The 13,089-nt window shown below is 40.8% G+C and overlaps 1 protein-coding gene across 3 annotated transcripts; it reads right to left on the bottom strand.

Annotated features, from left to right (window-relative positions):
- Positions 1–742: 742 nt before the first annotated feature.
- LOC100380866 (histone-lysine N-trimethyltransferase SMYD5) lies at positions 743–12,608 on the bottom strand. 3 transcript variants are annotated; one of them, XM_014192144.2, is made up of 13 exons: positions 12,470–12,608; positions 11,581–11,689; positions 11,204–11,343; positions 8,344–8,465; positions 7,988–8,057; positions 7,609–7,713; positions 7,250–7,312; positions 5,433–5,503; positions 5,211–5,317; positions 4,866–4,922; positions 4,625–4,719; positions 4,069–4,139; positions 743–1,835 (listed from the first exon to the last, which is right to left on the bottom strand). In XM_014192144.2, the coding sequence occupies exons 1-13, from the start codon at positions 12,560–12,562 to the stop codon at positions 1,685–1,687; spliced, it is 1,254 nt and encodes a 417-aa protein (XP_014047619.1). In that variant the 5' UTR covers positions 12,563–12,608; the 3' UTR covers positions 743–1,684. The 3 variants fall into 3 exon arrangements, with proteins under 3 accessions (XP_014047619.1, XP_045570859.1, XP_045570860.1); XM_045714903.1 differs by having other exon boundaries at positions 743–1,789; XM_045714904.1 differs by lacking the exons at positions 11,204–11,343; positions 11,581–11,689 and having other exon boundaries at positions 12,470–12,593.
- Between the last annotated feature and the right edge of the window lie 481 nt (positions 12,609–13,089).

The following is a 13,089-nucleotide window of genomic DNA, read 5'->3' as shown; positions in this document are numbered from 1 at the left end:
GAACATTTGTGTTACTGAAAAAAAAAAACATGGGAGCTTGTGTGAAATCACAAAATAGGTCACTCAGAAAAATGTGGCTATCAGTCACATTAATCTAGTATCAATTTGCCTGGCTACCCAAAATCTTTGCTTCGGCCAAACACTACGCCCATGGACGTTAGTTTCTTCTGAGTCTGGATCGGGTACTTCCCTGAAGATTTTTATAATGGAAATCCATTATGATAGAAAAAATGATGGGCTGGGCCAGAGCAAGAACACATTAAAATTAGTCATGGGCTTTGATACTCTGATTGGTTAAAGATGATCCACTCGCTGATTACTTTGTTTTGTACAACACCCCTCATTTTGACATCACCAAACAACTTCAATGATGGCAGTCTGACTAATGTATCAAACGATAGAGCAGCAGAATAATTCAGTTGAGTCATCAGGCAAATAGATAGCCTATAATAACAGGCACACAAATGAAACCATGATTAAAAGACCAACTAATGAAGTAGAAAATAACTAGAAAGGAATACTTGTCAAATCTTCATGCTCTCACAGATGTTGGCGACAACTCACAAATAAGACTTAATGACTTCAGAATATCTAGTTATCCACAGGGTATCGGTCTGCTTCAACAATGTTGACTTGTGGTTCATATTTGATGAAGACTGAGAAATTGCCAGTTGGCTTAACTTCTGCATAAAACCAAATTGTACTAAGGAGAATACAAATAAAGCAAATAAGAGACAAGACATTTTAATCTCAATAGTTTATGCCAGAGCAGTAAAAATTACAATTTCTAGGATTCTCATACAGTATTTACTGCTGTTCTTATATTGCAGCATTTCATTGTGACACCAAAGCAATTTGTTCTCATGCACCACTGCTCTGAAATGCCAACTGAGATAATTGAAGTTAGTCATTCGATGTTAGCCATATTTGTCCGGTAACATTGAAAATGTTGGCACTGAAGATTACAGTCATTGCGGTTGTACTGATTCATGTGTGGGCAGTAGCAGCAATTTCATTTGTCAAATAACAGTGAAAATCTGCTCTACTCAAAGGGCAAATAGTTAACTGACAAAAGCTTTCTACAGCTCAAGGTCTCAGAGTAATATCTTGGCTGATGGTTACCTCATAGCTTGCAATGACCGTTTCTAATCTCATATGAAAATATATGTACTTAATTAGGGTCAGTTACTTCTTCTACACTGTCCATATCACTACTAGGTTGGCCAAGTGAATTATCCTTCACAGAACAAGCACCACATATTCTGTCTGATTTAATCTATACCGAATGCACTCAACACGAGGAATAAATGACATCTTGCCAATTTAATGGTTTCTACCATTCTAGAGGTACTAAAAACTGTGATAAATGAAAAACATTAGTGAACTGGATGTCTTCCATGTAAACTTTTCTAATAAGCAGAAGATAAACAAGAGGTGACAGCCAAAACGTCTGCTACTGTACAGTAACATGAGCAAACGCTTTCAAGGGGGAGATCCAAAGCATAAGGCCAGTGAGTGACTTATTTTCCTTGAAAAAAATATTTAGTTACACAACGAATTTGATATGTTTGGTGATATGCAAGGTCTTCTTTAAGGTTGGTTTTCACTGTGCAGTTAACTTGCATGGCTGAGTGAGTGGATTAGGGAGGGGGTGAGAGGGAGCAGAGTGGGTCTTTTTACCCCCTCAGACGTCCGTCATCTCATCCTCCATGTCATCCCCCTCGGCCTCCCCCTCCTCCTCCTCCTCCTCCTCCTCCTCCTCGTCTGACGTCAGATCCAACTCATCCATCTGAGACACACATTTTGGACACGAGCAGATGAACAGGTAGTTATCCCTGGGAAGAGAATAACGATGTTACATAAGTCACATGGCTGCCTGTCTCGTTCTGGACAAAGATTGCCTTAGCGAGAGAGCAAAAGGAAGAATAAAGAATATAACGCAGACTGATGAAATAAATGTGTCAATCTGTGAGCTCCTCAAAAATAAATGCCATGATTCAACGCTGTAAACATACTGTTTATGTAAGCGTAATACAATCTGGGTCTGAATATGAAGAGGAAGCGAGACACCCTATTTGCTGTTTTTTTCTGGTTCAATGAAAGTCAATGAACTAAGTAGAACAGACTCAGCTGCTATTGCATTGGTATCTATGTGGGAGACAACCAGTTACAGGTCTAATGCAGACGTTTTAATCTCAATATCAAATCATTTCTGGGTAACAATTAAGTACGTTACTGTGATTGTTATAAATTAAAACAATTGAAAAGAAGCAAAGAGCAATTTCTTAAGCAAGAATTTAGCTAGGACTGTCTGGGAGGGTCTGAGTTGGCAGGGGAAAACTGAAAACTAGCTCTTATTGGCAGAGGTTTAGAACTCTTTGTTAATGGTTTACTAACTAACCAATGTCACCAGGCAGGCCAAAACGCCATCCCACAAAAACAGACAAATTTCCAAACAGCTCTTATACCAAAGGGGCATTATCATAATTTTCAACATTTCACAGTATTATTCCAACTTCAGTGTGGGAATATATAATACATGCGAAAAGTATGTGGACACCTGCTCGTCGAACATCTTATTCCATAATCATGGACATTCATATGAAGTTGGTCCCCCCTTCACTTCTATAACAGCCTCCACTCTTCTGGGAAGGCTTTAATGTTGGGTGATGAGGCCTGGCACGCAGTCGGTGTTCCAATTCATCCCAAAGGTGTTTGATGGGGTTGAGAGTCTTACACACAGATCTCAACAAACCATTTCTGCGTGGACCTCGCTTTGTGCTCGGGGGCATTGTCATGCTGAAACAGGAAAGGGCCTTCCCCAAACTGGTGCCACAAAGTTGGAAGCACAGAATCATCTAGAATGTCATTGTATGCTGTAGCATTAAAATATCCCTTCAGGGGCCTAGTACGAACCATGAAAAACAGCCCCAGATGATTGTTCCTCCTCCACCAAACTTTACAGTTGGCACTATGCATTCGGGCAGGTAGTGTTCTTCTGGCATCCGCCAAACCCAGATTCGTCCGTCGGACTGCCAGATGGTGAAGCGTGATTCATCACTCTAGAGAACGCATTTCCACTGCTCCAGAGTCCAATAGCGATGAGCTTTACACCACTCCAGCCGACGCTTGGCATTGCGCATGGTGATCTTGGGCTTGTGTGCGGCTGCTCGGCCATGGAAACCCCTTTCATGGCGCTCCCGACGAACAGTTCTTATGCTGACGTTGCTTCCAGAGGCAGCTTGGAACTCAGTGTTGCAACCGAGGACAGATGATTTTTACACACAAAGCGCTTCAGCACTCGGTGGTTCCGTTCTGTGAGCTTGTGTGGCCTACCACTTTGCGGCTGTGCCATTGTTGCTCCTAGACGTTTCCACTTCAAAATAATAGCACTTCCAGTTGACCGGGGAAGCTCTAGCAGTACAGAAATTTGATGGACTGACTTGGAAAGGTGGCATCTTATGACGATACCACGTTGAAAGTCACTGAGCTCTTCAGTAAGGCCATTCTACTGCCAATGTTTGTCTATGGATATTGCATGGCTGTGTGCTCGGTTTTATACACCTGTCATAATTGCCGAATCAACTCATTTGAAGGGGTGTACACATACTTTTGTATATACAGTGTATATAAAGCACAGGAAACGTTTGACTGCACTGGGCCTTTGAGTAGACTGGAATGGACTTATTTTTTACGGTAAACCGCCTGAGTGAACCATCTTAATTTATCCACCATCTTTGGTTCTCATTTTCTGAGAAAAAAGACCGAGACCCGTCTTTGGTCAAGCTTCACTACCTTCAGTTTCTGGGAGTTGCAGATTTTCAAGGTGAAGTGCCTTTCAACAGGATACAGTGAATATGAACCCAAAATGGGTTCCCGGAGAGCAAACCAGCCCTGGGTTTAAGGGGGTAAAAATCAGTACCGTAGGTAGGCACCGGAATAAACGCCAGACCCCCTTGGCTGTGCTGGCCCAGGACTGCCTGGAAGGGTGGCCATTGATCTTAACTGAACTAGGAACAGTTTGAGTCTGTCAAAAGGATTGGTACACAGGGGATTTCAGTTGTTTACCTCAGGATTTTGTGTCTGCTATGACGACTCCTGTCACGCTGACAGCAGTCCAAGTAACTGATACCGATCTCCTGGAGATGTGAGGAAACAGAGTTTAACATGTTAGCAGATGAGGACATTCACATCAAAAGACCTCCCATTACAGTTACTATATCGTGATTAATTTACACAACAATGAATGACAGTCAGCCTCTTCAAACTACTGGAGTTATTGTTCAAGTTTTGTTACTTTCATGTTTCATGTTTATTCAGCAGCAGGCGCAAAATCTCGTCACTATCCTGCCAAGGTCATAAGAACGACACTAAAGCGCTCACATTTTTTGCCAGAATTTAATCGGCTGGCAAAACATTTCTCTGGCCCCTTCTGACGCTTCTGTAACGGGCAGATGCAAGCCTTCTCAATCTCTCTGACAGCCTGACACAACCGCTCTAATCCTTAAAGTCTCAGACCCCTAATACCGGCTGACAACAGAGCACACAAAGAGAGCAAGCCAGGATGTTCTGTTCCATCTATCCACGGCCAAAATGTATCACCCCCCCAGCATCCTCTTCTGACCTCTCCAGGGCTGATGTCACTTAGGGCACTGAGATGAAGCAAGAAGTTGTTGCTCGGGAAAGATGCCGCCGCATTCGGTATGCAGCTATGGTTACCTAGAGAGTAGAAGAAATAATCAAACAATCAAACTTTTGACCAGTGAAAACATTTATTTGTAGTTAATTTAATTGATTCTGTATGTTGTGCGAGTTTGAGGATTCTGGGAGCTGGGGTTAGAAACCATCTGATAGTGACGACTCACATGCGCTTTGCAGTAGGAAGAGCCCGGAACCCTCGCAGTTCAGAAAGTCACCGGTCTCTGCAGAGACAAATGTAATTCAGCTCTGACCTCCATTGTCAGTAGAAGAGATTCATTCCATATTAGTAACGATTTCAAATATGCTTGAGTCAAGCCACCCCAATTCAGAGGCGCCAAGTATTATTTACGATCCATCATAAAATGTGAGCTGTACAAAGCCTCTGAAGAACTTTCTTGGTAATGTAGGTTTCGACTATTTATCAGACAGTTTTCCGCAGTATTCCTCATAAACGGTACAGATGTCACAGGAAACGGCACTGTTTTTGAGTGTAGGGAGGGAATTGTGACCTTTCTCGACATCCTTGTATAGTTGGTCAATGAAGGAATCCAATTGTTCCCTCTGCTGGCTAGTCAGTGCCAAAGCATCACATGCATGAACCCATTGGCTGAGAGAACTACATAATGAGACATAAGAAAACAATGTCAGCACTTTAAATTGAATGATATTCAGACTAATGGCACTTTGTCAGTGCATTATTTATGAGTTGGAGATTTAGAGATTAACCTTACCTGGTACCTATACCCTGTCCATTGGTCCCCACAAGGGAGAAGAGAGAACGAAATCCCTCAGGTGTAAACCACTGTAACATGCAAGGACACACCTTATAGCATAAACTATCTGCATCATAATCACACATGTTCATAAGAAATTATTCAAACAAAGACATTTTACAGTCTTTTCTACTGGGAGCGAAGAGGTAGCCAAGAATCAGCTCGAAAAACATGTACAGTCATGTACAGTCATGGTCAGCAGACTTAATTTTCACAAAGTCTGCTGCCTCAGTTTGTATGATGTCAATTTGCATATACTCCAGAATGTTATGAAGAGTGACCAGATGAATTGCAATTAACTGCAAAGTCCCTCTTTGCCATGCAAATGAACTGAATCCCCCAAAAACATTTCCACTGCATTTCAGCCCTGCCACAAAAGGACCAGCTGACATCATGTCAGTGATTCTCTCGTTAACACAGGTGCGAGTGTTGACGAGGACAAGGCTGGAGATCACTCTGTCATGCTGATTGAGTTCGAATAACAGACTGGAAGCTTCAAAAAGAGGGTGGTGCTTGGAATCATTGTTGTTCCTCTGTCAGCCATGATTACCTGCAAGGAAACACGTGCCGTCATCATTGCTTTGCACAAAAAGGGCTTCACAGGCAAGGATATTGCTGCCAGTAAGATTACACCTAAATCAACCATTTATCGGATCATCAAGAACTTCAAGGAGAGCGGTTCAATTGTTGTGAAGGCTTCAGGGCGCCCAAGAAAGTCCAGCAAGCGCCAGGACCGTCTCCTAAAGTTGATTCAGCTGCGGGATCGGGGCACCACCAGTACAGAGCTTGCTCAGGAATGGCAGTAGGCAGGTGTGAATGCATCTGCATGCACAGTGAAGCGAAGACTTTGAGGATAGCCTGGTGTCAAGAAGTACAGCAAAGAAGCCACTTCTCTCCAGAAAAAACATCAGGGACAGACTGATATTCTGCAAAAGGTACAGGGATTGGACTGCTGAGGACTGGGGTAAAGTCATTTTCTCTGATGAATCCCCTTTCCAATTGTTTGGGGCATCCGGAAAAAAGCGTATCCGGAGAAGACAAGGTGAGCGCTACCATCAGTCCTATGTCATGCCAACAGTAAAGCATCCTGAGACCATTCATGTGTGGGGTTGCTTCTCAGTCAAGGGAGTGGGCTCACTCACAATTTTGCCTAAGAACACAGCCATGAATAAAGAATGATACCAACACATCCTCCGAAAGCAACTTCTCCCAACCATCGAGGAACAGTTTGGTGACGAACAATGCCTTTTCCAGCATGATGGAGCACCTTGCAATAAGGCAAAAGTGATAACTAAGTGGCTCAGGGAACAAAACATAGATATTTTGGGTCCATGGCCAGGAAACTCCCCAGACCTTAATCCCATTGAGAACTTGTGGTCAATCCTCAAGAGGCGGGCGGACAAACAAAACCCCACAAATTCTGACACACTCCAAGCATTGATTATGCAAGAATGGGCTGCCATCAGTCAGGATGTGGCCCAGAAGTTGATTGACAGCATGCCAGGGCAGATTGCAGAGGTCTTTAAAAGAAGGGTCAATACTGCAAATATTGACTCTGCATCAACTTCATATAAATGTCAATAAAAGCCTTTGACACTTATGAAATGCTTGTAATTATACTTCAGTATTCAGTAGTAACATCTGACAAAAATATCTAAAGACACTGAGGCAGCAGACTTTGGGAAAATGTATATTTGTGTCATTCTCAAAACTTTTGGCCATGACTGTGTCTATAAATAATTTGGTTGTGAAAGGGGAAATGGTGCCACACTCACCCGATTGAGATGATCGTCGTAAAGTGCCGTTGTAAACAGGGTTCGTAGTAAGGTCAACTGCCCCTACAAACCCAATACAATATGTCAAAATGAAGGTAAGTCTATAAGTAACCGTTTTGAAATCTATTCCAATGGTGACTCAAAGCTAATACTGACCAAATTTTTTTAAACCAAATTTGAAGCTCAAACCTTGTTTCCTCAATTCTTCTCAAAGCACATTGGAGGAGTGTTCCAAGGTCCTTTCCTCAGACCTCCTCCAATGAGCCTTAAGGGGAATTTAGGCAACAAGGATGGGGGAAGCAAGGATTTAACAGCTTGTAGCTAACATTTTTAGACACAGCCATTATCTCTATGCTTACCTGGAACTTCTCTCCAAGCAGCTTATGTGCAATCTCCTCCTCCTCGTTGGCCGCACGGCTGCAGAATTGAGAGAACAACTTCTGCCAGTGCCCTTTGTCTTGGGCCTGCATGACACAAATGATTCAAACATTTTTATTATTTTTATTATTATTATTATGTTTGAGAAATACATATTATGCACAGGTATGCAAAGAATATAGGATTATTATAGCAAACTGACAGGTTAAATGCTTCTCCAGGCATTGTGAAGATCTTTCAATCCCCAAAAACCTTAATCTCAAACTAACATTCACTACAAAGACAAAACGCAAATACAAAGTGCAACGCACTTTGGAATTGGAGAAGCTCAACAAAAAAAGGCTGAGGCAGGAGGCTCACCTGTTTGACAGTGGCCACCATCCTGGCCATGAGCATGATGCTGGAGGTCTCAGGAGGGTAGTGCATGCTCCTAGGGGACAGATAAGGGACAATGTCAATTCATACTGCAGCAATCACAGACAAAATATTACTGGGGCTGGATCTGAAAACGTTACTAGCTGTCAAATCCTTGCTTTCTCGCCCTCATTTACTCAAATCTAATTGAAAGCGGAGTTGCAAGGGAGGGCGCTTTGAGAGGGAGGTGAGGAATTAGAGGAAGCAAGGATTTGACAGCTAGTAAAAATGTTAAATCCAGCCCAAGAAAAATATGGGCCCCATCTAGTGGTACTCAATTAAACAGAAATTCCATCACTCACTTCCAAGCATCCTTTAGTTTGCTGATGGGGTGGTTTGGGTCCTCTTGGGAGGAGCCTAGGCACAGGGCCCGATGGTACTGGTCTGCCGCAGCCTGCCGACATTCGTCGCTACAGTACATCACCTGCAGGGGGACACAAAGTCTCACTGAAACCCAAAGCGAGACACTGGAATAGATTGGAGGAAGTAGCTACAGTATATCAACACATCTCCATGTGGTGGTCACACGGGCATTGGGTAGGTGCATCTCATTTATCTTATTTAAGTGGCTTCTAATCCTTCATCTTTACCCCCCTCCCCTAATTGGAGTACACTAATGGACAACAATACTTAGGCCTCTACTTAAAGCTTATACATAAAATAAACAGTCACAGAATATTTGACATTCGTTTTTTTTTGTCCCACCCTTCTGTTACCCTCAAATCCTCCCATCAATCTCATTCCCAAATATTTTTAAACTCTGCTGTAATGTTTCACAAAAGTTCTGAACCTTTCAATTCTCATGGAAAGAAATTAAAGATTAACATTTTCACTAAGAATATTATTAGATTGATCGATTGACTATGGCTTTAAGTCACCCAGCAGTGCTATTTGCAGTGCTATCTCTTCCAGGTAAATATTGTAAATCTTCAGCCATTTCTGAACCTGTAACCAAAAACAAGCTACATGTGGACAGTACCAAAACAAGTGATCTAATGATTCTGCATCTTCACAGCAAAATCTACAAAAGTGGGATGGATGTTTCCCCCATATATATAAAATTCTAATGGTTGCAAGAATTTAGCAAAATAATTTAAAATGGGAAAACTATACATTTTGAATCCATCAGTTCATAAACCATGTGCCATGGAATCAGCACATTGAAAACCTCTTCCAACTATTTTGCAACCTTTATGGCGCAGCTGTTAATTTTTTGGTCCTTAAATGAAACTGGTATACTTTATTTATCACCATTTTTTCTTTAACCAATTTTGGTCAAATGTAGGGCCGACAGACAAGTTCCTTATTTTCTCCCCCTTCCCGCGGTAATGCTGCAATCAGTTGGCTGTAATTTTGAATATATTATTGTAAGCTGTATGTGTGACATAACTCCCCCAGCTGATATCATTAACAAAGTTTATACAATTAATAAACAATTTTTCCAAAAATGAAATATATATTTTTTGTATCAATTAGTATAGGAGTTTAACCATAATATTTGTTGTAATATTTGTTGTCTTTTATGGTGGATTAAACCAAAATTGCAACCAGCTTTCCATGGCTTGTTTCAAAAATAGGGATATTCTAGAGATTATTTCATTTTCAAATACCTGACAGTGAGAGGTGATGTTATCTGAATAAAGGGAAAAAGGGCGATTTCTGAACACGGGATGAGCTATTCTTACTAATCTGCTGGAAAACCAGTTCAGATTGAAGTACAACTTTTGTATGACTGAAGCCTTTAGTGAAAGGTTCAATATTTTAATATTTAAAATTTCAGCCCTCTGAATTCATATTAATTATATAAATAAGCACGTTTAATTTTGTCTGGCTTGCCGTTCAAAATAAAGTAGAATATTCTTTGCTCATATAATTTAAAAAACAAGTCGTTCAGTGTAGCCAGGGCCATAAGTAAATCAAAATCAAGGTGATTTTTCCACAAATAGACAGTTATTTACCTTTTCATGGTGCAATATATCTAATTTTGCTAACTTTCTATTAAAATGTATTGTGGTGAGAGTTTTTCTTTCGGGATACAAATACTGATTATGTCCACTTCACTGTCAGACCATTTTATTGGTAAACTACACAGTAATGTAAAACTTGTATTTTTTGGCGATCCAATATAGTACACTTTTCAATATTTGGTTGCAATCCAGAGAGGTTAGAGAAATTTTCTAGATCCTCTATGAGACTGTGCAGGGATCCCAATTGCGAATTTAAAAGAAAACATGAGACGTCAGCGTACAATGACACCATTTTTTTACGCCCCGGATTTCTAGACCCTTATTATTGTTGGATCAAATTTTAATAGCTAACATTTTGATGGCCATAATAAATAGATATGCTGATAGTGGACAACATTGTTTCACTCCTCTTGACAGTTTAATACTTTGAGAAGTAGCCATTATTTACTCTTTTACAACTGGAGTTAGTATACATAACTTTAACCCATTGTATAAGAGATCCTTCAAAATTAAAATAGTCCATTTATATATAAATTCTAGTCGTACTTTTCAAAATGAACACTAGGCCCGGTTTCCCAGATTTTTCATAGTGTTCTATTGTTTCCAGTACTTGTCTTATATTATCTCATATGTATCGTCCATGTAAAAAAAAAAAACTTGTCTGACATCACTTTTTTAAATTCTATGCATTTTGCTAGAATTTTTGCATCACAACAGTGAAGTGTAAGGGGCCTCCAGTTTGTTAGGTGGGCTGGATCTTTACATTTACCACCTGGGTCCTGTTTCAGTAATAGTGAAATCAGACCTTCTTGCTGAGTATTCAATAGTCTACCATTTTTATAGAAGTGATCAAATCATGCTAATAATGGAAAAAGGTTTGATGTACCTCAACTGGTATGCCTTCCAGCCCTGGAGTTTTACTGAATTTAAAGGCTTTAACTGCATCAAGAAGTTCCTCCTCTGTAATTTGGCCTTTACATGAGTCTTTCTGTACATCTTAATTTTACGCTATTAATAGAAAAAAACATCCTTACAATTAAACTTCAGTTTGCGAAGATGCAGGAGACAAATGAAAATATATGCTAAAAGTACTTTGCTTCCACTTTCAAAAATTGGTTACAATGTGTTTTTAGATCAGTACTGTTCAGTCCTTAATTGGCAGTGCAGATGAGGAGGACTTGTGAGAGGCACACACCTGGCATTGTGGGCAAGCTTGGTGCAGTTCTGGATGCACTTTGCACAGCTCGGGGTGGGGTAGACTGAGGTCAGGGATGCCACTGAGTCTACGGGCATTATCCTCGGCTGTCTCCAGAGCACGCAAGCAGAACTCACAGGCTGGAGAAGAGACAGGGATGGTTGATAAATGAGAGAACTAAGGGTCATATCACTAAATATGAAAGACCATTCAAAGACTCAAAATGTGAGGTTTGCCCCTTGGCCTATGTTAATCTAAAAAGCAAAGCATGCAAAAGCAAAGCATGCTGGAACATTTTGCTCCACGATTTTAGGAACATAAAAGGAGGATGTGTTCAGTCTGTCAATCACCTAAATCTTGAACCTATAACACCTCACCTTTGTACTTGTACAGGGAATTCCACAAGAACTGGGCAGAGACAAGAGGGCGCTCAATAAAAATGGTGTCTCCTTTCTTGAAGGCCTTCTTGGCAAATAATCCCTTGCCCTAAAATAAAACCAAATGTTTAGATATAAAAAGCAATGTCAATTTCAGTAATATGCACCTACCAATACTTTATCCACACAAAGTGCATCCTATTGACTCAGAACAGGCTAGCCTTTGAACTTTATTAGCCGCCCAAAAGTTATCTCTGTACATACCTAGATAGCTAACGTTTCAAGATGCTAGTTGTTTAACTAGACAAAAAGCTTAGCTAGATTTTAAAGGAATCAGATAGCAATCCATGTGGCATGACGATGGTGACTGTAATTGGTGGTGAATGTAATTTGCTAGCTAACTACAATAAGCCATTGTAACAGTATACCTCTCCGTCCCTCTCCTCGCCCCTACCTGGTCTCGAACCAGGGACCCTCTGCACACATCGACAACAGCCACCCTCGAAGCATCGTTACCCATCGCTCCACAAAAGCCTCAGCCCTTGCAGAGTAAGGGGAACAACTACTTCAAGGTCTCAGAGCAAGTGACGTCACCGATTGAACCGCTATTAGCGCGCACCCGCTAACTAGCTAGCCAATTCAGTTACACCATTCGGTTACACCATGATGAATCTAAAACATTAACACAGCTAGGAAGTAACCACGTAGCTATAGCCAGCCAGAAAACGTCAACAAAATGACAAGAGATTATGTTCTGCGCATAATTTTTTGATTTGCCCAGCCAGTCCACACAGATTGACAGCATGCGTTCCAATTTGGCATCAAAACGGTGCTAGATCCGAAAAACTTGAAATTAGCCTTTTTTAAATAATCATTGTCTGCACATTACCTTAATCTTGTCAATAAATCGGACTTCCACACAACTGCTAACTTTAGTAGGGTCGACGCAGAGAGAAAACATGTCATCTTCGGGGGCAGCCATCTTCAAAAGAACCTTCGCCCTTTCAACTCTGACGTTTTTAGAAGCGTCTACCCGTAGGCATTTGGTGGCCTCTAGCGGTTGATTTAGCTAGTATTTTTCTTGTATACAGATTGACTACAATTAGTGCCTTGCAAAATTCTGACATGATTTTATCTTCGATGAGATGTAATGAATTATATCATGAACGCCAAACTTTTTCCAATATTTTACAGCACCTGATAAATGAATGAATTATGCGGAAGCTGACCCTCATTGTCACGCAAAGGCAGATGGCTCACTGTCACAGATACATGCATTTGACAGAAGACAAATAAAAGTTTATATTATATAATATTACTAAACATTTTGATATGCCATTGAATCATAGATAACATTTAGTACATTTTGAGTAGCAGAAAATACATAGAATAGAATCCTTAATTGAAACAATAAAGCGGTCACCCTACCTCTGATTTGGTTAAAAGCTGAGTGATGATGGGTCTGGAAAAATGTCACCACTTTCAAATTCATAGACAGAGCTATTGATG

Source organism: Salmo salar, chromosome ssa03 (genome assembly GCF_905237065.1).
Source record: "Salmo salar chromosome ssa03, Ssal_v3.1, whole genome shotgun sequence".
Classification (NCBI taxonomy): Eukaryota; Metazoa; Chordata; class Actinopteri; order Salmoniformes; family Salmonidae; genus Salmo; species Salmo salar.
The sequence above is the reverse complement of the archived record's forward strand: the minus strand, read 5'-3'. Positions and strand labels throughout refer to the sequence as shown.

Coding starts and splice junctions, on each gene's coding strand:
- LOC100380866 (XM_014192144.2), bottom strand. CDS start 12,562: ATGGCTGCCCCCGAAGATGACATGTTTTCTCTCTGCGTCGACCCTACT. Junction 7,313..7,608: donor TGCTTGGAGAGAAGTTCCAG/GTAAGCATAGAG, acceptor TTGGGTTTGTAG/GGGCAGTTGACCTTACTACG. Junction 4,923..5,210: donor ATACAAGGATGTCGAGAAAG/GTCACAATTCCC, acceptor TTGTCTCTGCAG/AGACCGGTGACTTTCTGAAC.